This window comes from Enhydra lutris, unplaced genomic scaffold (assembly GCF_002288905.1).
Source record: "Enhydra lutris kenyoni isolate GAN:26980312 unplaced genomic scaffold, ASM228890v2 scaffoldscaffold33, whole genome shotgun sequence".
NCBI lineage: Eukaryota > Metazoa > Chordata > Mammalia > Carnivora > Mustelidae > Enhydra > Enhydra lutris.
This window is the reverse complement of record NW_019154117.1, coordinates 15415729-15441260: the sequence shown is the minus strand read 5'-3', so window position 1 is coordinate 15441260 and position 25532 is coordinate 15415729. Positions and strand designations below refer to the sequence as shown.

General features: G+C 41.9%; 1 protein-coding gene across 1 annotated transcript in view; it reads left to right on the top strand.

Moving 5' to 3' along the window:
* Nucleotides 1-25532, top strand: part of LOC111153633 (transient receptor potential cation channel subfamily M member 6) — a 160518-nt gene that overhangs the window by 21218 nt on the left and 113768 nt on the right. Inside the window, exon 2 of the mRNA XM_022512777.1 lies at nucleotides 24128-24207. Coding sequence (XP_022368485.1) covers nucleotides 24128-24207 — 80 coding nt within the window. The remainder of the gene's footprint in view (nucleotides 1-24127; nucleotides 24208-25532) is intronic.

Here is a 25532-nt window from a genome sequence, read left to right as displayed (position 1 = left end):
CCCAGCAGGATACCTGACAAACAGTCTGTGTTCAGGAAATATTTTTTGGCCTGAGTCAAGTCACACTAGATTACTAATGACCATTCTAAAGTTTAAATTTCAGAGCTAGTTTTTGGGCATAAGTATGTTTGTGGCCATAAGACTTCTATAGATAAAAGCCTTTAAATCGATTGAGGCACCTGTGAAAGATGCACATTCCTGGGCCCTACCCCAGAGATTCCAATACCAGTGGTCTGGGAAGGGTGGGTGGGGCCTTGGGAATCTGTGGTAACAGATTCCTCAGGTGCTGCTGGTAACAGCTTGGGAACCCGGGGCAGTTTGTCGACAAGCACAGCAGATGCCGTAAGCCCTGCGATGGCCGTGGTGTATCCTGGAATGGCCCTGGTAGTTTGGATTTTGTACCTTGCAGCTTGATCAGAAAAGAGCATGTGATCATAGTAACATGTACATTTACTGAAGACATTAAACTAGAAGTTAGTGATCCCAGTGCACCCAGATCTTAAGAATCTTGGGTCTTAAATGTCCAGTCTTCTTAGTGGGTCTGCAGATTTCTGAGAGCTCCCAGGGTCTAGCACTGTGAGAAACCTAACAGGCGGGAGGGGCTTCTGAACCTGTTAACGCCCTATACATCATTACCATTTTGAAGGAGATGGGTCAAGGAAAGAGTGAATGTGTTAATAGGAAAACAAAATGTTACGGCACATAGGAGATGTTCAAGTTTTCTTAAAAACGTTGGTTAAAACCACGATGAGAAATGGGAAACCTGTTAACCATGTCGGCAAATGTGAGCTCACTGGGCAGAAACTCAGAATGGAGTAAAAGGGTCGATGCCCCCCATCTGAAGTCAGTCATCTGGGATAAATGGCGAGCATTGTTAATTACAGCACTAGTTAATTACAACTAGCATTGTAATTACAAGTGAGCATCACCTGCCAACATACCAGATCACCCAGAGTCACCGACCCAACCTAAATCAAGGCTGCCTAGCTAGAAAAACGCACCGAAAACAACAGAAGTCAGGAAAGCATTTGGATGGTAGCTTATGGATTCCTTTTGTTCAGTGGAACCTCTGAGGAAGGTGGGCTTATTCGCTGTCATTCCCACCGCATAGATAAGTAAACTCAGGCGCTGAGGGGGTCCCTTGACATACCCAGTAACTCCCAGACAGTGCAAGTGGGGCTGTAAGGCTAACTCTTTCATGTCCTCCCCCACCACGGGGACTCGACAGGAACAATACAATACCACAGATATGTCTGTTACTGAACATTCTTTTTGGCCCTCACTTTGATTTAGGTCAGGTTAGAAATACACCTCCTTCCTACGCAGGAGGTAAATGAGGCGAAAGCGTATCTTGACAATTCCACGGGCCGTAAAAGGCAGCATGTGGAGGTGGAGCCCAGATCGGACTCCACAGGTCAGAAGCTCAGATGAGGCTTTGCTAGCGGGCCTGCCCGTCAAGGATGAAAGCCCGACCAGCTGTGGAGCGCTTACAGGTGGGTAGGGCGGCCCGGGGCCCGCGGGGCAAAAGCGCTTTAGGCCATTTACCTGATCTGCACCCAGGGCCCTAGGCGGCTGTGGGTGGGGCCAGTTGCGCACGTATCTAAGTGGGATCTAGAATAGCTAGGACTTACGAAACACCTGCCTTCCCGTCCTCAGGTCCCCACCTGAAGCTGATTATCATCTCTGAGGTTTCGGCTAACGCAGGGCACCCACTAAAGGGCAGATCCCGCCGTCCCCGTTCCGGGAGCTGGAATGGGGCCAGCGCGGAGCCGGTGTCACAGCGGAAACCTAACGGGGCCCGGGGTTCAGCTTGGCGCGGTGAGGACAGGTCTCTGGAGAGGAGGTAGCTCTCCGGTTCCGTTCGGGGCCGGCGGCGGAGGAGACCGGACGTGGCGTGAGCCGGACGCAGGGAGGAGAAAAGGCGCAGCTCGGAGCGGCAGGGGCCCGTCTGGCCGGAGGGGATCGGGACGAGCCGGGCGCGGCGGTTCCCCGGAGGCGGCGGGAGAAGCGTGCAGCCGGCGGTGTGCACCCGGCGCCGGAGGCCCGGGGCGATGAGAGTGCTGGTCAAGGTAAACTCCGGCCCCCACCGGCCGCTCATCCCTCACCTCGCGCCGCCGGGGCTCGAGCCTCGGGACCCGCGGACGGGTTCCCCTCCACTCGGGGCCCGGAGCGCGACTGGAAGTTCTGGAGGCTTGGAGAGGGAGGGCGCCCCCAGCCTCTGGGGACGCTGGGGACTAGGGAGAGTAGCGGAAACCCTGGTCATGGCTTTGTCTCACAAAGCAAGCGAACCTCACCCGGGCTATCACTTAGCTACTCTGGAGGGGCACGCACTGTGTGTGAATGCATGACGTCCGTGGGGCGCACTGCATTTTCCGTGTTTCAGCACAGCCTGGTTACGAGCACTGTCTTCGGAGCCAGAGCACCTGAGCGAGCATACCCGCTCCACCGCCGACTCTGATCCTGAGCAAGTTCCTTAATCGGTGTAATTCTTTCTGATCTGGAAGGCGGGATAATATTTATAATTTGAAGATTAAATCATATGCTCTATATGCTTGGCACTTAGAAAATGATGCCTAACATACTTAGCGGGGTGCGAAAGTTTGTCATGGTTAACACCTCGTCTTGGCAATAACCCTGTGAGGTCTATCATCGCCCCTCCCTTCAGCCCACCCCACCGGTTTCCAGGTGAGGAAAACGAAGCTGAGGGAGGAAAATAAAGAAGCAAACCCAGGGCAGTGCTTTAAAACACTAAGAATGTGAGTATTCTGTCCGCACCTAGGATTTTGATCATTTGTTCCTAGGGAGAAGGAGGGTCACCCCTAACTGCCAAAGTGGGAGCTGAATTTTTTAGTTTCTTTCCCCTGGTGTATGAATTTTGATGTGAAATTTTCATCTGCTTTGGATTCTACCACAGCTGGTAAAGCATTAAATATTCCGATTAGACTGACACCTGGGTTTGACTGTGAAGAGTCTGGATGTTTCTTCTCTTCCTACCCCTACCAGCCCCTATCTTCTAGGGATTATAAATCATTCCAGATGGGACTCAGCAGGAGCCTCCTTTTGGGGGCCAAAATTAGGGACCAGGTCTCTGGAATTAAACTTGCCTTGATAGACAAGGGTATGAATAGCACTTTGAGTTCATTGTACCCTGGAGGAGAAGGAAAAGACTCCATAGAGAACACTGGCGATTTGCCACAAATTTGGGTCTTATCTTGACTATTTGCAATTTTCTATCATGGCTCATGTTTTTGGCAGGACATCTGTGCCAAAACTCTCAAGGACCTGAAATATGTCACTGGATTTTTTGATCATGGGTGTTGAGGATAGGCTGAAGAGCCAGTCTGAGAGTGACTTTCATTACACTTCTGTAGACTCATCCAGTGTTGAACTCCCAAATGTCCATGCGCCCTGTATCTGTTATCTCTTCGTGTCCCATCAGAAATCTACATGGCAACTATTTCCTATTAAAAAAAAATCATGTTAGGTAAGATATTCCAAAGTGGGTCTCAGTTGTGGCCTTTTTTTTTTTTTTAAACTTCTTAGTTTTATTGAAGTTGTATATATGCATAGTTCAGAGTCAAATAATTCCATAAAGTTTGTTACTAAAAACAGCAGAACCCTCCATCATTTCCTGCTTTTCTGAAACCGCAATCATGTTCATCTCTTTTAGCTTATTCATACTTGTTCATGCCTCCAGATAATACTTATTTGGCTCCTTCTTGATTTTTCAGGTGTAGTCATTGGAATACTTTCCAGATGGAATATAAGGATTTAGATTTCTTTTGTATTCCTGCATATACCATTCACATGGTCCTTCCTGTTCCTAACATCTACAGAATACAGCTGTCCATAATTTTTAGTTAGGTCAGTATTTAGTCAACATTATTATGCTTTCCTACACACACACACACACACACACACACACACACACACACACAGTATTAAAAGCTAAGTTAGGTAGTATATGATTACTCCCCCTTTCTATCTTTAGATTTCCCCCAGAGTGGTCTTTGCGTGTTTCCAGAATTTTCTACGGTGTTTTCACTGATAGAACAAGTTCTTTGCCTACATCTCCTCTCAAGATGATCTCATGTAATATCTGTTTTAACCAACTTTATCTTGAGTACAGCTTTCTGACTTGCTTTGCCTGTCCAGACCTTTCCAGTCTTGATGTTGAATGCACAGATGCAGATTCCCTTTTCCTCCGTTATGCTGGTTCCTGTTTCTTATATCCCGTGTCCTTGTTATTTTTTTTCCCATCATTTTGGTGGAGCACTTTTTCCAGTAGCTCTCTGAGAAAGGGTACATGTCAGGTACATTGAACTGGTGTATTGTTATGACAAATTATCCTCTTAGACTTTTTTCCCTTAAAGTTCTGCTAATAATGCAAAAATAATTTCTTGTGATAAATCTTTCAACTGTTAATAGAAATTCAAACAGAAAGTTCCCTTTCTCTCTCTCATCCTTATCTCTCTCTCCAATCCAGAGGTATTCAAACTGTTGGATTTGAAGCATTCAATCACTCTTTGGATTCATTTAGTCAACAGATATTTATGAATTTGTAAGTGTCCACTGTGTGCTAAGACCTATTCCAGAACTTGGGAATATACAGCGAACAAAACTTCTTTTTGAGCTGGAGGGGAATGGTGTGCTGCTTCTCAATGCTGGACCTGAGCTTTACTGCTGCTTTGGTTAGCTGCTTTTTCTTCTCTTGGAATACCAACCTCACATAATCCAGGGTCTCTCTGTCTGTCTCTCTTTCCTTTCTCGGTATAAAATCATGACCGTTACAAATTGAACTGCATAGCTGTGTGTCACTAGAGCAGCAACATCACAGAAATAGATTTTCTGAATGGATAAACACAATGTGGTGTGTTTACACATACATACACACAAACACACACAGTGGAATACTTAGCCTTAAAGAGGAAAGAAATTCTGACACATGATACAACATGGATGAACCTTGAAGATGTTAAGTAAAATAGGCACTCATCAAAAGACAAATATTGTATGATTTCACTTATATGAGATATATAAAGTAGTCCAATTCATAGAAAAAGTGGAATGAAGGTCATCAGAGGCTGGGAGAGAGGGAAATGAGGTGTTATTTAAGGAGTGTAGTGTTTCAGTGTTGCAGGATGAAAAGTTCTGGAGATTGGTTGCACAAATAGATGAATATACTTAACAATACTAACCTGGACACTTAAAAATAGTTACGATGGGGGGGCACTTCGGTGGCTCAGTTGGTTAAGCATCTGCATTTGGCTCTGGTCACAATCCTGGCGTCCCAGGATCAAGTCCCGCTTTGGAATCCCTGCTTAGAGGGGAGTCTGCTTCTCCCTCTGCCTGCTGCTCCACCTGGCTTGTGTTCTCTCTCTGACAAATAATTAAATATTAAAATAATAGCGAAGAAGGCAAATTCTATATTATGTGCATTTTATCACAATTAAATGAAAACAAACAAAAACCCAGAAGTTTTCACGCAAACTCCATAATGGGATGCATCCTGTAATTTGATGAGGGTGATTGAATCTGCTTGCGGCTGGGTTCAGCTACTGCCCAGAATCCGTGGTTTCTAGGGTATGCGGAGTGTGTAGCAATGGATTGCCCTGGAACTTTCTTTTGATGCACTTAGCACCAGAACGTTTGGCAGGTCACCTTGTTGGGGTGGACTAATGCTGCTTTCTCTTTCTTCCATGGGATTTCCATATCTCTGGGGAAGAGGCCCTCAGTTATTTATAGTGCTGATAAACTCTGAGACTGTTGGAGTGCTGTGACCAGTTATGCAATTGGGAGCAGCGAGAAGTGGTAGTTTTTTTTGGTTTAGGGGTTACATTCTTTTTCTGAGTTTGTAAGCATGTGCCTCTTGAGAGCCTCCTAACCCATTTCGACTGGAAACCAAGAGGTTTTCTTGGTAGCACCGGGAGGTGCCTTCCCCGCACTTTCCCTGTCTGTGTTTGCTCTACAGCCCTGTGCCCTGGTTCTTCAGACGTCCAGGCCTGGATAACCTCCAGGTATCCCAGGATTGCAGTGGTGCTGTGTGTCTTGGTTGCAGAGATCAGCCTGGTGGATTTGGCTGTGCTCTGTTCTACCTCTCTGTAAACTATTTATGGCCATCACACGGAATTTTCTTCCAGGGACACCTGGGTGTCTCAATCTGTTAAGCGTCCTACTCTTGATTTTGGCTCAGGTCATGATCTCCAGGTTGTGAGATCAAGCTCTGTTTGGGGTTCTCTTTCTCCCTCTCCCTTCCCATTTCCCCCCACCCCCTAGAAAAAGAATTTTCTTCCTGGCAAACTCAAAGCCCAGTGGGAGGAAGGACTATGGGCAACCAAAGTTCTCTGTTCAGTTTGCTGATGGTGGATTCAGAGTTTCTTATAATGGTCATTTTTGACATGAGCAAACCACCCGGTCCAGGGATGGAAACATCCCTGTCTGAGACTTCTGCTTCTGTGTAGGTGTGTGGGGTGACCTTGGAGAAAATACCCATTCTTGGTATTTTATTCCTCTGCCATGTGTGCACGATCAACATTCTTTTTATCTTTCCTAGTATTGGAATGTGTTGGGATATGGGCCAGGAGGGCCCCCTTAAATTGCCCATACCAGCTAAAGGGTCAGGGCTAGGCAAAAGTTTCCTTGTGATTAGATCATAGAGCCTGATAAGAACACACCATTTTGGAATGTCTGGCATGCTCTTTATCACTGATTTTCCTTACTTGTAATAAAAAAAAAAGGGGCAGAATGTGGTAATTAAGTCTCTAGAAGTATCAGCAGCAAGGTGAGAAGAGTAATAAAAGGAATACTTGGAAAAGGTAGTTTTACTGCTGGTTGCATGCCCTTTCGCCTTAGGGAAGCTGCCTCAGTTTCCTTAACTATAAAACAAATAGCCACCTTTCACTGGCCACCTCCTTCTAAGAGCTCCTAATGTGTTTTGAGGCAGAAGTTCCTTTGAAAATCCAATGAAAGTGATAGATCCAGGAGCTCAAAAACTCAAACTCAAAAACCAGGCCTGCTACGGACTCAGGTTTACTGGTCATTATAAGCCCCAACTAAACACGGCGGCCTACAGTTGGCCCCAGCTGACTATTGCCAAGTTGAAATGCAAGCCAAGTACTGCCAGATTCTGTGCCCCCCTTCTAGGCCAGATTCTTATAGAAAATGCAGATAAAAAGACTCTTTCTTGAATGTGAAACCTTTTGGTTTTTTGCATTTCAGTAGTCGCTTCAGAAGATTTTTAGAAGAACTTTATTGGTTGAATGCAACACCTTTGTGGTCTAATTTCTTTCTGCCGGTGGGCCATTACTTACTTAAATACAGTAGTCCCTTCTTGTCTTGGTGGTTTTCTGTGGTTTTAGTCAACCACAGTGTGGAAGCAGATGACCCTCCTTCCAGCAAATCATTAAGAAGCCGGGTAGTCTCACGCTACATTACCATGCCTTTGTCGTTCAGCTCACTTCATCTCCTCACACAGGCGTTCTAGCATCCCACATCGTCCTGGTCGTAAGGATGAGTGCAATACAATAAGATTTTGAGGGAGGGAGACCACATTTACATACCTTATTGTAATTATTTATTATTAGTTATTGTGCCTTATGTATTTATTTCTAAAAGCTCTTACTTATTTGACAGAGCACAAGTAAGCAGAGAGGCAGGCAGAGGGTGAGGGAGAAGCAGGCTCCCCTCTGAGCAGGGAGTCCCATGCAGGACTCCATCCCAGGACCCTGGGATCATGACCTGAACCACCCAGGTGCCCCATGCTTCATTTACAAATTAAACTTTATCATAGGTATGTGGGTCCAGGAAAAAAATATAGCATACATAGTATTCAATACTATCTGCTCTTTCCAGCATCCACTGGGAGTCTTGGAATGTATCCACCACGGATTAGGAGACTATTGTGGTTTTCTGTGATGGGTCAGTCTTTTTCTTTGCCTGTGCTTCTCCCCACTTAAAAATTTTTGAGATATAATTCAGATATCCCATAATCCACCTATTTATTTATTTATTTATTTTTAGGTAGTCTTCACACCCAGTGTGGGTCTTGAACTCATGACCCTGAGATAAGGAGTCACATGCTCTACCAACTGAGCCATCCAGGCACCCCTAATTCACCTAGTTAAACTATACAATTTAGTGGCTTTTAGTATATTCACAGAATCGTCCATCTATCACTACAGTCTGTTTTATAACATCTGTCATCTCTAAAAGAAGCCCCACACCCCTTAGCTGTCAACTCTTTTTCCGTCTATCCCCCCCAGCCCTAGGCAACCACTGATCTACCTTCTGCTACTATAGATCTGTCTCTTCCAGGCATCGTATATAGATGGCCACCTACAAGAAGTTTTCCTTTTTATCTGTTTCTTTCATTTATCTTAAGGTTTTCAGAGTTCATCCATGTAGGATTTTTTTCTATTGCTGCATAATATTCCATATCACATTTTATTTGTCCATCAGTTGATAGACATTTGGGTTGTTTGTGATCTTTGGCTATTATGAATAATGTTTCTGTGGACATTTGTGTATAGGGTTTTGTATGGACCTACATTTTCATTTCTCTTAGGTAGGTACCCAGAAGTGGAGTTAGTAAATCTATGTTTAGCCTTTTGAGGAACTGCCAGACTGTTTTCCAGAGAGTTTGTGCACAAACAGTGTATATGATAGTTTCAGTTTCTCCCCATCCCTTATATGATCTTACTTGTTGAGTATAGTATTCCCATTGGGTGTGAAGGGATGTCTCATTGTGGTTTAGATTTGCATTTCCCTCATGAGTAATGATGTCGAGGATATTCATGTGTTTATTAGCCATTTGTCTGTCTTCTTTGGAGAACTGTTGGTTCAGATCCTTAGTGTGGCCCTTATGTTTGACCCAGCTCTTGAGATTTTCTCCTGAGAAACACACATTTCACATCGACACAAGAGGGAATATGTCCTAAGACCCCCCCCCCCAATGAGTACCTGAAACTGTGGGTAGTATCAAATCCAAGACCTACATACTGTTTTTTCCTATATGTGCACACTTATGGTGTGTACACACTATAGTGAGATAGTAAGGAGATGACTGTCTGTAGCAAATAATAAACAATTATAAGAATATACTGTAATAAAAGTTGTGTGAATGTGGTCTCTTGCAAAATATCTTCTCTTACCGTCCTCACCCTTCCTGTGATGATGTGAGACGAGGTGAGATAAGGATATCGGCATCATGACGTAGCATCAGGCTACTATTGATGTTTTGATGATTTGTTACACTGGGGTTGACGGCGGGTCACTGAAACTGTGGACAAAGGGGGACCGCTGTACACAGTTTTCAGGGGTTCATGACCCTCTTGATAATCTCTGTGAGTCTGAGGATACTCACAGAAAACCTGCTGTATAGCAGGGATTTTTCTGGGCATTTCACATGCTTGATCTTATTCATACTATCTACGAGAGTCCTTACGGGATTCATGTGAGGATCAAATGTCCAGGAAAGTGATTTGTAAACCATAAAATAGGGTACAGCTTCAAGGGTTGCTATAAGTGCAAGCTCTGTAGGTAAGTGATAGTGAACTGAAACTGGTAAGGGCATGGACGGAGTCGGGCGGCCATGTTTGAATCCTAGTGTCGCTTTTATGAGCCATTGTGTTTTGGGGCAGTTCAACTTCTCTGACTCTGTTTTCATTTGTAAAATGGAGTTAGTAACTGATCTGCTTCCCAGGTCTTCTTGGGCAGTTAACATAATGAAGTACTTGGTGTTGTGCAGGTGGGTACACAGAAAGTGCTGAATACATGGTTACCATGTTGCCGTGGACTGTTTGTGTCTCCCAAAATGTGTATGTTGAAGTCCTGATCTGTGCGGTGGTATTTGGAGGTGGAGCCTTTGGGAAGTAATTAGGTCTTGAGGGTGGAGCCCTCACGACAGGGAGGGATGCCTTTATAAGAAGACACAAGGGAGCGATGATCTCTGTCTATCGTGTGAAAATACAGTCAGAAGGCAACCACTGCAAACCATGAAGACGGCTCACACCAGAACTTGACTGTCTGGGCGCCCTGATTTGGGACTTCTGTTCTCCAGAACTGGAAGAAATAAACATCTGTAGTATAAAGCACCAGTGTATGGTATTCTGTGGTTTGTAGTAGCCCAAACGGACTAAGCCAGCTGCTACTAATACTATCTTGCAGAATGAACTAGGCATATTGTAGTGGAGCAGGTTGGTCTTTGAATATGGAAATATCTTCCTTCTTTCTGGAAAAAATAGGTGTCCTCCATGGACCTTTAAAAGAACCAAGAAGTTTTTGTAAATCAAATCTTAGACTCTTAGGAAAGAGAATTTTACTCCCCTAAGAACGTAAGCCCACAGTATACTTCATAGATCCTTGGCCTAGCTCAGATAATCCTCTCCAAATTTGTCACTACTGTTAGTGTGTGCTTAGAAGTGATGTAAAAAAAAAACAAAGCCACACCCTGCCCCCTGCTTCCACATAATCTTTGTCCTTACCTGGCCTAGAGGAACTCAGGATTCCAGGCAATTTTGCTCTGTGACAGGAAGGTCAAGTAAGTAGGCATTGTTATATTAATACAGAGAGGCATGTCCAAAATCTTAAAATTTAAACTTTCTAAAATTTGTTAGAGTCTTTAGGTCAGCAAACTAGGAGAGAATGGTGAATCGGCCATGGACTTTGTAGAGTGGATCTTTGCTCTTGAATGTAATAAAGAGACAAACCATTCAGGCTCTTACTTTGGTCTCTTGCACTTGTAGCCACTGCCCTTCAGAGGGAAACCACATACTTGAAAAGCAACTCTTAGAGTGGAGACTTTTCAGACAGAAATTGTATCTTGCTGGCTGGTATTTGGGTTCAGCAAATATGGAATGTGATAGGCGATAGGTAAGCCCTCTGAGGTCCACTCTGTGGAGTCATCTTGATGTCAGAGTCTATCTTCCAGTTTAGCTAAAGGGAGAAGCTCTGTAGGCTTCAGTTTACCAGAGAGTTCCTGAGAGTTACTGGGATTCCAGTGTCTTGGGAGTTTTGTTCTCAGACCTACAGAGTGAGTGAGTGTGTGTGTGTCTTGGATTTTACTAAAGAAAACATTTTCATTACACTTGTTAAAGAGGGTAAGGAAGATTTTCTTCAAGGGGGTCTCCTGCAGTGGGGGTTTGGCAGTGAGAGACGGGGCTCAACTCCTTGTACAACAACAAGTGGAAATGGATAGTGGGAGAGCGAGGTGGGGGGCCAGTGAATGGAAAATTACAAGAGAAAAGATCAAAGTCAGAAGGATTCTTGCTAAACCAACTCAACAGGATTCTTGCTGAAGGTAGGCCAGGGTGATCAGATAGGAAGGGTGGGGGATTTTCACTAACTGACCCAGCAGATTCTTGCTAAAACTGCATTAGCAGGGCCAACCACAAGGCCCAAGGTTACGGCCTAGTCAGAAAAAGGACTCAACTCAGAAAGAGCCTGAACCAAGTTTGGTCAAGGAGAGAGTCTTGGTTGGTTTGAGACATGAGGTGGCTAAGGCAGTTTGTTCCTCTTTACATAATACAATCACGAAATACTGTGAGCATTTGAGGGACAGTCTTAAAAGAGAAAAGCTGCTTTTCTTTTGTTTAATCCCCCCCCATAATTGCCTTTTTGGGTCATTTCAAGGTCTTTCCCTTATGGATATAATATATTTCTTCCCGTTTTACAATAGCAGAAGAAATACAGAAGAAATATCCTAATGACTAAAACTCCGTGAAAAGGAAAACTGCTCTGTAGTTTGGCTCCTTGGTGACAGAGAATGAGAAAGGCATGGCGTGGTAGTTATCTTCCCTTTTCCTTCCTGAATTGCATTGAAAGAACAGTCAGTTTCTAAACAACACTGGAATTTTGAAAATCAAGTGTAACAGCCAGAAAGAGTTGGGAAACTTCGTCCTAGCAAATGGCATTTCTCATCTGCCAGCCTCCATTATTAGTTCTCGGCATCCCACTGACACTCGTGATTCTCAACTTCCAGGACCACACCCATTTTATTAAAACATCATTTTTCTTACGGAATACTAGTGGAATTAGTTATTCTGGATGAGAATTCTTTTCTTCTGAAGAAAACAAAAACCCGGTTGGTAGGCTGCTTTAAATCTTTTAGCTTAAATTAAGATAAAAATCTTAAAGGTTTCTGTCCTTTAAATCAACTTAAACATCTCAAAGATTTTTTTTAAGAAGCAAGCTGAAAATCTTAGATAAACATCTTAACATTAGGATATAAGAATTAGGGGAGGGAACATTCTGAACTGAGAGCTGGCAGAAATCTCTTGGAAAAGAGTCTGCCCAAATTGTACCCCATGCAAACAAGTCTACCCTCATAGATGATCATTGGTCAAATACATTTAGGGGACCAATGGATAATAATGGATTTCTTTCTTCTGGAACGTACACTATTTGCATGTGTTTATAAAGCCACAAAACATTTTTTCATCCCATGCAATACCTTTGTTCTCTAGGATATACTTAAACTCTGGTAAAGTGTTTGAATGTGTACCCAGAACTCAGGTAGGCATTGGGGATACTACAATCAACAAGACAGTTCCCTGTGTTCTGGGGCTTAGAGTGTAGTCAGTCTAAATGGGTCAGGTTGTACAGTGCCTGGGGGCAAACACCGAAGGCTCGGGCACAGGGAAGGGGATCCTGATTCAGAGAGTTTCTATGAAAGTTTTCATGTTGTCTCTCTTGATGGCAAAAGGGGAGGAGTGGAGAATGTCCTTAGCAGAGAACAGCGTGGAAGTAGTGGGAGAATTCGAAGTTGTTTATTTGGAATGTAGAGATTGAAGTAGGGAGAGGGAAGAGATGAAGGGAGATAGGGAGCAGCTCAGATGTGGTGGGCAGTGGGCTACATACATGGTGAAGGACTTTTGAACATTCCTGTTGACCTTGGGAGAACCACTGAAAGGTTTTAGGTGAGCATGACCTGTTTACTGTTTCACTTTAAGAAGTCTGTAGGCTTGGGATGCCTGGGTTAGGCGTCTGCCTTTGGCTCAGGTCCTGATCCCAGGGTTCTGGGATCAAGTCCCATATGAGGCTGCCCCTGCTCTGTAGGGAGTCTTTTCCCTCTCCCTCTGTCTGCCACTCCCCCTGCTTGTACTCTTGCTCACTTGCTCTCCCAGGCTCTCTCTCTAGCAAATAAATAGGCAAAATCTTAAAACCAAAATCAAAACAAAACAAAACACAACAACAAAAAAACCCCTATAGGCTTTGCTGCAGAGAATGGATCGGAGAAGGGAAATCTGGAGGCCAAAGACTGAAGGGAGTCCATCTAGCCAAGAATTCATGGTGACTTTAGGATCCTGGCAATATAAATGCAGAGGTGGGCAGATGCAAGAGATATTTAAGAAATAGATACTAAGAAATAGAATCAATAGGTCGTGATGGTTGACTGGGAAGTAAGGATGGGGAGGAATGAACGATGATGCTCCGGTTTCCCACTTGGACTCCTCGGTATACGGTTGAGCACTTGGGGAAGGCAGGTGGGGGAGAGGTTTGGTGGGGGAAACAAGGGATACAGATGTGGACAGGTTAATGTAGTAGCACAATCCTTTGTTCCCTTTTAAACCTGGTGAGGTCACTAAGATGGGTTTTATATATCCCTACACCAAATTGCATACCGTGAATGGACTGCCATAGTCAACAGGTGACAAAAACAGCCCCCCACCCCGTCCCATACTCTACCTCCTCCTTCTGTCCTTTCTCTGCTGTAACCCATGACTTCTCAGAGATGTGACTTCCATAGATTACAATCAGCAAACCAGTACTCTCTTCACTGAAGTCCTTTGAAGTCTGGTCTTCAGTTGTCTCCCTGCTATTCAAATTTTCACATATTTTCAAAGTTCTCTCAGAAATACTTTATAACTTCTCAACATTAAAGCCATTTTGGATGTTTGAGATTCTTGTTCCTTGGGCAAGTGCGTTTTTCGGTATTTTATTTTACAACTATTTTTAAATTGAAGGAATCTGGTCACTTCAAATTTTTATTTGGAAGGAAGTTGAGTATTAATAATAAAAAATACTGTATACAGTGTATCCTCAGTGTATACACAGAGTATATTCTCTAACGTTTTCTCTAGTTTCTCTAATCTCTACAGTGTAGTCTCTAACATTTAAGAGTTGTTAGTAACTCAAACCTTTTGCTTATAAATTGGCACACCTTCAATGGAGGGCAACATGGCAGTATTTGAATTCACTCAGACATTTTACCGGTAGGTTTTTATCTGATAGATACACATGTACGTGAAAGCTATGGTGTACGGATTTTAGCTAAATAAACTATGGGACTTCCATACAAAGGGATACTGGTCAGCCCCCCAAAGAATGAAGGAACTCTATGTGTATAAATATATAAGAATGTCCAAATTGTTAGTGAAGAAAAGGCAAGGTGCAGAACAATGTGTATAATATACCTCTATGTAAAAAATTATTTTTGGTATATGCTTATAAATGCATAGATTATCTTTGGAAGAACACATAACAAAGTGTAACAGGTTCCTTTGGGGAAGGGAAATGGGATGTCTGGAATACAGGAGTAGGAGGAAGAGTTCGTTTCTCCCTGTATCATCTACTATACCTTGTCGATTTTATACCACTTTCAAAGTTATTAAAAAAAGAAATGTTGCTGAGTCCTGGCTTAGGTGTTCCACAAGTGATAGGGTGAAGGCTTACAATACAAGGACCAACACTATAGTAAATCTTGTTTGTTTGTTTTTTGCTATGTGGCAGTTAGGCACACAGTCGTAAAAGGTTTACCTGAAGTGATTATAATTAATTCTTTTTAAAAATAAAAGTGCCTATTTCTAGGTGCATCTAAAGGAATGCTCTTAGAATTTACAGCTGGACAGGTGGACATTTGTCTGACAACCTCTGAGGGTCAATCACCCAGGAATAAAAAGATTTCTTGAGTTTGCTGATAGAGATTTCTGACAGGCTGGCAAAGAGTGCATTTACTGTATACCTTGCCCTGGCAGTCCAACCGCCCAGTGATCTCCAGTTACATTTGCTCTTATACTTTACCCTGATTTCCTATTTGCTTAGTGTGGGTGTCTGCAGACCCATAGAGGAACACATTTTTAGGTTAGTGTATCGGGGACATCCTTGGAATTTTGCGTGGCAGTTTGCTCCAAAGCCTATCCAGTGGGATCCTACTGGCGTTCCCCGTGTATCTTAACTTGGGTGGATCCTCTGTTGAGAGAGTATCCCTATGCTTTGTGATTCGTAGAACTTATGGTGTATGGCGTATTGTGCTGTTGTACTCTGAAGGGCTAGTAATGAAAAGGGAAAGTATGATTGCACAGGCTTATCTCCTACCTCCCATCTTCTCCCTTGATAAGAGGGGCAAAGGAGAATGCTGAGGTTTGCAGCCTTCAGGGTGACGTGGGCTGACTTCTGATCTGTACATACATAATGGGGTCTTGGGCAAAATTAAAAGAAGGAAACGTTCGTCATCCTCTCCTTGCCTCTATCAGGAGAGGAAGCATTTTCTTCCAGGTTGAGCCTTCCTCCTCTGCTGTTCATACCTTTTTTTCACCTAACCCCTACCCCCACCCCCAGAAGTCTCTAAAGTCATTTCATTCTCTCGTGTATTTTCTCCCTTTATTGACTTCTCTCTTACCTACAAACAAGGTCTAGGCCTTCTCAACATAATATAAGGGTTCTTTCAACTTTGCCTCTTAAACATCTTGCAGAAGAGCTCCAGAGTTGGTGTTTGGTAGAACCTGCTCCTCCTCCATTAAGAGGTAGTAATAATTGTACCCGTCCCACAGTCGTGAATATTACTGTAGCTAAAGTACATAAAGCACTTAGCACAGCCTTTGGCAGATACAAAAGGCTTACACACATGATGGCTTTTGCTTTATATTGTTGAGTTAGTGGCTGGTCTTAATACTGTTTTCCCAAGGGTATATTACACTAGCTGCCTCCTGTTTTGCAACATATTTCCTTTTTTTTTTTTAAATAGAGTTTATTCTATGTTTTTATTTTTTTTTTTAAAGTAGGCCTCACACCAAATGTGGAGCCCAATGTGGGGCTTGAACTCCTAACCCTGAGATCAAGACCTGAGGTCAAGAGATTGAGTCAGACGCTTAATCAACTGAGACGCTCATGTGCCCCTGCAACCTATTTCCTAAATCTCTCTCAATCTGCTCAGTGGTCATGGCCAAAATTGCCATTCTGCTTCCTTCTTTCCTTCCTTCCCTCCTTCCTTTGATTTTATTTATTTGGCAGAGAGAACAGCAGGGGGATTGAGAGGGAGAAGCAGGCTCCCTGCTCTTGGGGCTCCCAAGACCCTGAGACCATGACCCTAGCGAAAGGCAGACACCCAACTGATGGAGCCACCCAGGTGCCTCTCTCCTTATTTTCTTGTCAGTATTAAACTTCTTAGCTTTTCTTTGAAACATCCTACTTTCATAATCCCATTTTAAAAAAATTTTTTATTTAAGAGAGAAACTTGCTTTGTTCTCTACTTCAGGTATCATGTCACCATCCTGTTAGGAACTCTTTGTTATCTCCTGAACTCTTTTGCACTGCATGTTTAGCTATTTCCAAAAGTTCTTGGCTCTTTCATTTTCTCTGTTCTCTGCTCCCCAGTGACCTCATGGCTTTTACCAGAAGTGTTGTCTGAATTCTCTTCCAGGCTGAAATCTCTGCATTTCTAACCCCTGTGGCATTCTATCACCACCTCCCAAAACCTTTGTCATCTTTCAAGGACTTTCCTAAGTCTCTTGTCCTCCTTGAAGCCTTCCCAGATACCTGCAGGCAGAGGGATTTCTGCTTCCAAGGAGCCCCACATACTTTTTTCTCCTTTGATGTTGGTCTTTGGGACACAGTTTTACTTGTTTTTATTAGTATAGTATATACCAACCAAAGTATTTCTGAATGAATGAATAAATGAATGAATTATGCTATTATTCTTAGAGATATTGATATTTTAAAGGAAAAATGGATAAACAGATGAAATATATGCTACCTATGGGTTCTGAAGGGCTGATCTCCCACTTATACTGCAGTGACATCTTTGGGATGGAGAATTTGGTAGGTGCTAAAGTCAGCCATATAGTTAGAAATGAATACAGTTATCAAAATATCTTTCAAAAGTATCTCCATTGCTCATAAAGTATCGTATGTGAAGATTTGATCTCTAATTGATTTCTCTATGTTGAAAAAAAAGATAAAAATTTTATGAATCTTAATATTTTTCATGAAAAGTATATATGTTAACTAATAGATAAATAGATTTATTACTGTTATTTAAAATGGGGCACCTAGGTGGCTCAGTGGATTAAGCCTCTGCCTTCGGCTCAGGTCATAATCTCAGGGTCCTGGGACCGAGCCCCACATTGGGCTCTCTGCTCCACGCGGAGCCTGCTCCCTGCCCCCCTCCTGCCTCTCTGCCTGCTTGTGATCTCTCTCTCTGTCAAATAAATGAATGAATAAAAATCTTAAAAAATAAAATAAAATGAACTAATGAGTAAATATCTTAAAAAGTCCCAGTTCTAAATTCTGGTACATAAAGGTTGGTAGATATACTCCTAAAAATGAAAGCTTTTTGGAGGTCCTTGGTAATGAATATGAAGGGGTTCCAAGCTCCAAAAGTTTGAGAGCTGATGCTCTTGGAAATTGTGTACTTCTGAACTTAAAATCGTATTGAAGTTGATCACACTTAGTTTTTTTTTTTTCTTTCTTCTCATGCTTCTTTTACCTCTTACTTACTCCTTTAGCAAAAATTTTAAATTCGTCCAAGTTAAATGTGTGGTAGGTGTCCCTACTGAACTTCAGGAAGTGAAATCCTATTGCAACGTTCTTTCTGCTGTGCTGCACATATATAAACCTTACTCTGGATGATCTAAATAAAATTGCCTTTAATCTGTAATTCCAAATAAAGGTGTTCTTGTCCCATAATATGGTGGGTTTCCTAAAAGTCTATTATTTAAGAGGATAGCTTCACTAATAACACTTGTAAAGGAGTATAGCTTTACCCCAAGAAAAGGCTTTTTAGACTATGTAGCTCACTCAGATGAAGTTCTAATCAAGTTTTAGATAATTTAACAGGATATTTGGAGCATAATTTAAGACCATCTGGGTTCATGGGTAACAAGTTCATGGATATTTTGCTACTTGGAAATTGGAGAACACTGATTGTGTTAGAGGATTCCTTTTCCTTTGGTGCCCTGGTTCTTGGTCACACCCCTTCGAAGAATGAAGAGGTAGACCTGACGGAGAGTGGTGGGCAGCAAAGCAAAGGTTATTGAGCAATAGGCACAAAGCTCCTGGAAAGGGAGGGGAACTGAGAAGGTTGCCACCATAGTTTCTAAGTCTAGGGGTTTTTATGGGCTTGTTGGCAGGCTGCTTTAATTTGATGAACCTTCCATGAGCCTGTTACCCAATCAGCTTTTTATCGTGTACGTGTCATGTTCCTGTCATGTGGGAACGAGTAGAGGCCTCCTTCCAGGGTGATGTAAAATCTTTTCAAGGATGGTTTCCTCTTAGGGAAGGGGCCATTGTCCCTGACTGCCTTTCTTCCAATTATCCTTCAATAATTGCATCTGATTTGAAAATCTTAACAGATTAGAGTAGTTATGCAACAAATAGGCCCGGCATTCAGTTAAATTCTGTATGTTACTATCCAGGGACAGCTGTAAAGAATACACATAAATGAACTTCTATTTCTTTTCCCTTTTTAACAAAACGATTTAACATGATCAGAGATTATAAACATTTTATTTGCATGTTTTATTCCCCAAGGGAACTGGATAAAGCTGAAGCCTGTGCGACAACAGAGGAAAGGATGTCCTAATTGTGTTCATGCGGACATAATGGGGACTTTGACCAGTTTGGGAAGGGGCAGGATTGAGTAAGACATCAGTTTAGTTTGAACCTTTATGATATGCTCTATTTGGCTGGTCACCGTTGAGTTCTTCCGATTCCCCATTAGGCTCCGTGGAGAATTCATAAATGTTTTCCTCATGTGCTTATGAGTTTATATAACATAGACGTTCGTTTTGAAGTTCGAAATGCCTTTGCTTGACAAGACAGGAAATGAAAATGTCAGCTAAAGAGGAGAACTGGCATTTTAGGAGGTTTTGAGTTATTTAATTGACATTCCATTTTTAATGATGCTACCAAAATAACAAAAACAACAACAACAAAAAAACAATCATTACTGGCAAAAATAGTGCTCACTTTTTTCTACCTCAAAAGAAGAAAACATGTAAGATTATTTTTTATGAAGTCGGCCTAAATGCTCCCTGCTGGAAAGAGTACTCACTGAAAGTGAGATCAACTTGTGGCAGTGTTAGCGAACCAGATCCTTGGGTTTAGATTATTATAGGTTTGCCCGAGACCATTAATCTTGTGTCAAGGGAGTCAGATGAACTATCCCTATAGGACGTGGGCAGAACCAACCCCACAGGAGACCCTGAGTGGACTCCTCCGGTGGATGGACTTGCTTTGCCCTGAAGCGTTTCCCTTGAGCCAAGAGATGGCACAAGTCCATCCACCTGTGACTCAGTTTGAAGAGGCCCTTGCTCCAGAGGAGAAGCCGTATAGAGGAGACACCAGATGTCCATCTGGAGTCTGAAAACACTGCTTCTCTGCTTGGTCTGTTTTGGTGCCTCCCTGCGTATTGTAGATTCAAGATAACTAATCCAACACTTTATCCTAACGTAGATTATGATAACTTTAAGAGAAAAACAACTGTTGTGCAATTAAGCATTGTTCGTGCTATGATATGTAGAAGATAGTGTGTGGGAAACATAAAAAGGGGAGTAAGTAGTCCGCTTCACTTGGAAAAGTATTTGTTACACATTAGATTTTTTTTAAGTACAAAAGAATTTTAAAAAAGAAAACAAATGACCGATAATTTGTGCGTCCCTTCACCCCCGATCACCCAGCCCTCTGGATGTTAAAAAAGCAATTCATGCATACTTGTAGATTTTTTTTTTTTTTTTTAATTAAGGAATACCTCTAAAACTATGCCTTCTCAGAGATTCCCCTAAGAGAGAATCCCTTCTCTGGAAGATCTGAAAAGCCATAGTATAGAAAACTTTCCGGGAGGGGAAGGATTTGTTTTTGAACATTTCTGTGCTGTTGGCTACCCTCACCTCAGGCCTGGGATTGTAAGTAAAATCTGATTATGTTCCAGGTGAGCCACACACTGAGCCTGAGACCAGCAGTTTCCCTTTTTTGTCCTCTGCCTTTCCCTCCTTCGAATAATAATGGCAATCAGCAAGCACCTCCCCTCACTCTGTGGTGTGGTGTGTTGTGTGTGTGTGTGTGTGTGTGTGTATACACACGTATACATACAAATATCTATCTATATAATGTATATACGTTATATATATATATATATATATATATATATATATAAACACCCAGCTTTGTAGGCTGCCGTGATGGCAGCAGAAATGGCATAATCTCCACTGTCAACCACAATCCATGACCATTTTCTGCTCCAGGTGGTAGAAGCCAGCCCACTGGGCATTTGTCCTCAATAGATTTGGGCTATTGAATTAAAACCAACAAACATTTGTTTTCTAGTTGCTCTCTGTTGTCCTAAACATGGGAGCCTCTTCTACATGTGCTTTAGAATATATTGAAAAGGCTACCACAATGAGGTAGAGGGGGGGAAAAAGTAAGATTCAAAATTGGGAATTGTCTGAAACGCTTTCAAATTCAGCCTGTTTTTCTTTTCCTGTAGTATTGAGATAAGATCCGAGAGTTGCCGAAGCAGAGTTTCCATGTTCTTATTATGGCTCAGGCTTCCTGTTTACACCTTTGAAGGGAAAATTGTATTCATGGATTCCTGAAGTTCTAGTCTAGGTGTGTTCATTTTGTTGTTCATTCAGTAATGATTGGGCTGGGCCCTGGGGCAGCAGAAGTGACTGGCACAGGGCCTGTGGGCGCTGGAGTCCAGTGGGGAAAGTGGACCTGCAGAAGTCATTCATTTCTAGTATGAGAGGTCCCAAGAGGAGGATTTGGAGGTCAGGAAGTATTTTTTAGGAAAAAAAAAATACATCAAAGTTAAGTTCCCTGGCCACCCACCAAAACCTAATTTTTTTTCTTTTTGATATACTACTAATAATAGCTAAGCTTTATAGCCTTAGTAAGTCCCAGGGAGACTTGTAAGCCTTTAATTTATCTATTCCTTTCAACAGAGCTATGAGGTATTATTATTGCTGTTATCTCCATTTTTAATATATAAGCAAACAGGAATGAAGAAATTAGTTTGCTCAGATAGTCCTACCGGATGTCTAGTCTTGTAAAGAAATGAATGACAGCACAATCTGCTTAATTTGTGTCCTATGTGAGAGACCCGTTTTTGAGATTTTAATTTATTTTTTATTTATTTTTATTTTTAAGTAATTTTTATTTATTTGTTTGACAGCACAAGCAGGCAGAGTAGCAGGTAGAGGGAGGGTAAGAAGCAGGTTCCCAGTGAGCAGAGAGCCTGATGTGGTCTTCCATCCCATTCAGACCATGATCTGAGCTGAAGGCAGCCACTTAACCAACTGAGTACCCAGGCGCCCCTGGAGCTCCTTTTTAATAGTTAATTTGTGTACATGCAGTTTAATGATATCAATTCATTATCTGTTTCTTTCTTTGTATTCCAAGTTCTGTCAGAGCCAACATCTTTTCTTACCTGCCGTAGTATTCCCAGCGTGCAGCTTGGCCTATCCGGTATATTGGTTGAATGAATTCAGCATGAAGAGCTCTTTGAGAACATACTAATTCCCCTGTCACCCTTCTTCTCAGTGCTTTGCAAAAATTAGGGACTTAATTAATCTTGGCAGAATGAATAAATTGTTAGTTTTTGAAGAGGGGATAGGGCTTACCAATTCCAAAAGATTGTGTCATTTTCTTATTATAATAAGTAGATTTTGAGTTTACTTTGTTTAGTTCATTCCAAGTTTTGTGACTCTGAATTTTTCCAAGTTTGTATGTTTTCAGTGCTTTCCCAATTTAGCAAATGTCTTTTAAAAAACTGCTGACTATGCAAAAGGGTTAAGAGGTAGAATGATTTTTAAGATAAACTGAGTTTGATTTGGGAAGTTTTCCTTGTTTATAGTTATGTTCAAAATGCACAGGAACCAGTCAGTCAGTGCCCCTCCCCCCTTTTTGCTTAACAAGATCTGGATTCTGTTTATATACAGTTATATTCAGTAGTCAACACTTATGTTTAAGGTTGGTGAATATTGAACAAAATCCATGAGTTTAATATTAAAGTATACAGAGGATTCCATAAATGCCTCATTTATAATTGTGGGAGAAGAAAAACTTTGCTCTTTTAGGTTTGATGGCTGGGTCTGTGACGTAAACTGACAAGAAAAGAGACACAAGTTTATTAATTTTTAATATTGTGGTGATGACAACATCCCAGAAAAACAGAAGTAAATACCCCAGAGATGATGATATTTGGGGATTTATATACTGTCTTAATAGGGGAAAGGTTGGGAGATGTAGGCAATTTCGAAGAGAGTAAATGATTTTTAGAAAAGATGAAGGGGATCTTAGAAGAATAGGTGGGAGATACGATAGTTAGTGACCAGGTTTGTCTGGGTGCGGTATTGACTTCTCCTCCCTTCTCTTGAGATAAGAGTCAATCCTTTTGGGCTGATGAAACTTCCAGGGATTTATGACAGTCGAGATCCTTTTGGAAGATCTATCTTTAGGCAGATAAAGAGAGTTCAGAGGAAGCCTCTCACTGCATCTGCTGTTTTTCAAGTGCCTACAGCTCAAAATCACCTCTACACCAAAGCAGCATATTATAGGGCGGCATGTCCTGAACATCTGGCACCTGAGGACGGTGTGATAAGGAAGTGGCACAGCTGGGACACAGATCGATTTGTAACCCCTTGTGTGGTGCCGGGCATTCCCTGGGACTGTAGGACGAGAACAGGTATCCTAGGTGGGGACTGCCCTGCCATGGAGCTTAAGAAGGCCCCCTTGCAGGTTCCCGTGCACCACCCTTTCGCCACTGCTGTAACACCTGTGTTTAAAAAGTTGTATCTGTATTTATATTTTTATACCATACAGAGCTAAAATATTTTCATATTATAAGAAGGCCAAGCTCATCCGTTGGTTGGGGTGTATTGTGGGTCAAGTCTCCTCTGCTTCTGGACTTCTGCTTATGGAAGAGCTTGGCTATGACTTGTATGTTGTGTAGTAGAGTGGGGGAGACACTTTATTAAGAGGATGAGCAAGGACCAGTGTCCTACCTGGATTCAGGAAGGGTCAGGGGTGGTGCAGATTAAAGCAGCACAGTCTGTGGTAAACCATGCTTACAGAATGTGTATCAGGTTGTCTATCCAGTTAGGAGGTAAACTGAGGCAGACTGTAATGATGAGAAATTGAATTTATTCCAGAGGAGTGAAAGAATTACAATTCAGGAAAACACTGGAGCAAGCTACATGTGAGTCCATTGAAGGCTTGGGGTGGTTTATATTTACCGGTGAGGAGTGTGAAGAGGGGAAAGTCCAGCTCGGGTCCAGGCTGTAAGTTCACTGGCTTGAGGATGGAGAGAGATTCTTGGCAAATGTTCGCTGCTCAGGAGGTAAGTCTCAGTCTTCTGGAAATAAGGCATTTCCTGGAAATCAGTGTCTCAGTTTTTAAGTTCTCTTCTGCTGAGGGTACATGTGTGAGATTCTACTTTTCATATCCTCCAGGTTCTAGTTTTAGAGGAAATCCTTTCACAGAATCTTAATGAGGTTCCAGCTTCCATCTTAACCAAAGTGGGACTTTATATGTGAGAATTTTGAAATTTGAGAGCTTGAAATTCGCTCTGTAGGACTATGGCACAAGATTTTAGAGTGACTTTTAGCAGAATTAAGGCAATGCTTTAGTTATAACATGACTTCCTTCCTAGAGTTTTGTGCATTTATGGACATTTTGATGAAAATGAGATTATGGATGTATTAATTTTGTGAATGTTTTTGTGTTCACATTTGGTTCATTTGTGTCTGTGATGTGTGTGATAGAAGCCAATAAATGCTTAGCCTACTTGGGGTTGATCTTGGCATTTGAATTCATCTTGATGATATTTGAATATATCTTGTCTACCTGAACTACTGTGGTTACATTGGCTTTCTCACTTAATTATAACGTAAAAATAACTACACTTTTTCTTTAGTCCCAGAAATCCTGGATTGAAGGAGTGTTCAACAAGAGAGAATGTAACAAAATCATACCTAGCTCAAAAGACCCTCACAGGTACAATTTTTAATTATATTTTTTCATTTTAAAACAACACTATTTCGAGGGACTGTTTGGGGAAACAGTCCCCAGTGAATTGTCTAGAGGATTTAATCATACCTGTGAAGTTAGCATTTATTTATTTTTAATCAATATTTGTCTCTATAAAAATAATAGGTGATTATTGTAGACAAACTGGTACGATCAGGGACCTTGTCAGTTTCGTGCCTGACTGCAAGCCCAGAGCCTATGACAGTGCCCGCTGTGTGGAAGGCTCCTGATAGACATCTGTTTAATGACTCACTGAGGTATAAAAAAGAAAAAATTGATCATAATGACATCACTGGGATGGAGCCACTGTTAATTTTGTGGTGACTTTCATGTCTTTAATGCTCCTGTTTCTCTTAGTGGAAGAATAGAAATTAGGGAGTATTATGCTACATGAAATAAGTCAGAGAAAGACAAATACCATATGATTTCATTCTCATGTGGAATTTAAGAAACAAAGCAAATGAGCGAAGGGGGGAAAAAAGAAACCAAGAAACAGATTCTTAACTATAGTGAACAGATTGGTGGTTACCAGAGGGGAGGTGGGTGGGGGCATGGGTTAAATAGTTGAAGGGGATTAAGATGCTCTTCTCTGGATGAGCACTGAGTACTGTACAGAATTGTTGGATCACTATATTGTACACCTAAAACTAACATGATACTGTGTGTTAACTATACTGTAATTAAAATTTTAAAAACTTAATTCAAAAAAGGTATTAGGGAAATATCTAGTGCTGTATCCATTCCACCATTCCATTCCCCACAACTTCTGAATACTGAATATTCAAAGTATTGTGAATATGCCTTATCCCCAACTCAAGCGTTTTTGGAAAATTGTGACAACAGTGACAGCTTGGGATATTTTAGGACACTGTGTTCAGATTATGCGGACAATTCCATGTTTCCCGTAAAGTCTTTTTGCTTGAGCAGATAATGGATAGCAGAATGGAATGACTTGAGTTTGACTGCTCCGAGTTGTTGAGAACCCTTTGGAAGCTCTACTTGGAGAACAAAGTTCAAAACAGCAGCCAGTGAAAGATATGAGAATAAAGGGCTATGGAAAATTCCCCAGGGTAACTGGGTTCCTGAAATTAAGATTGGGTGGCATTGCCCTTGGAGAGTAGAAATTAAAAGGAAGGGAAAAATAGAAGAGCAGTATTTTAATTAGGGGGACCACTCTATTTTTAGGCTCTTTTTAGCATTTGACCTTATATTCATTTAAAGTTTAGAAATCACAGTTATATGCTTATGAAGGGTAGCATGGTGAGGTCACTGAAATTCTTGTTCTTTGGGGA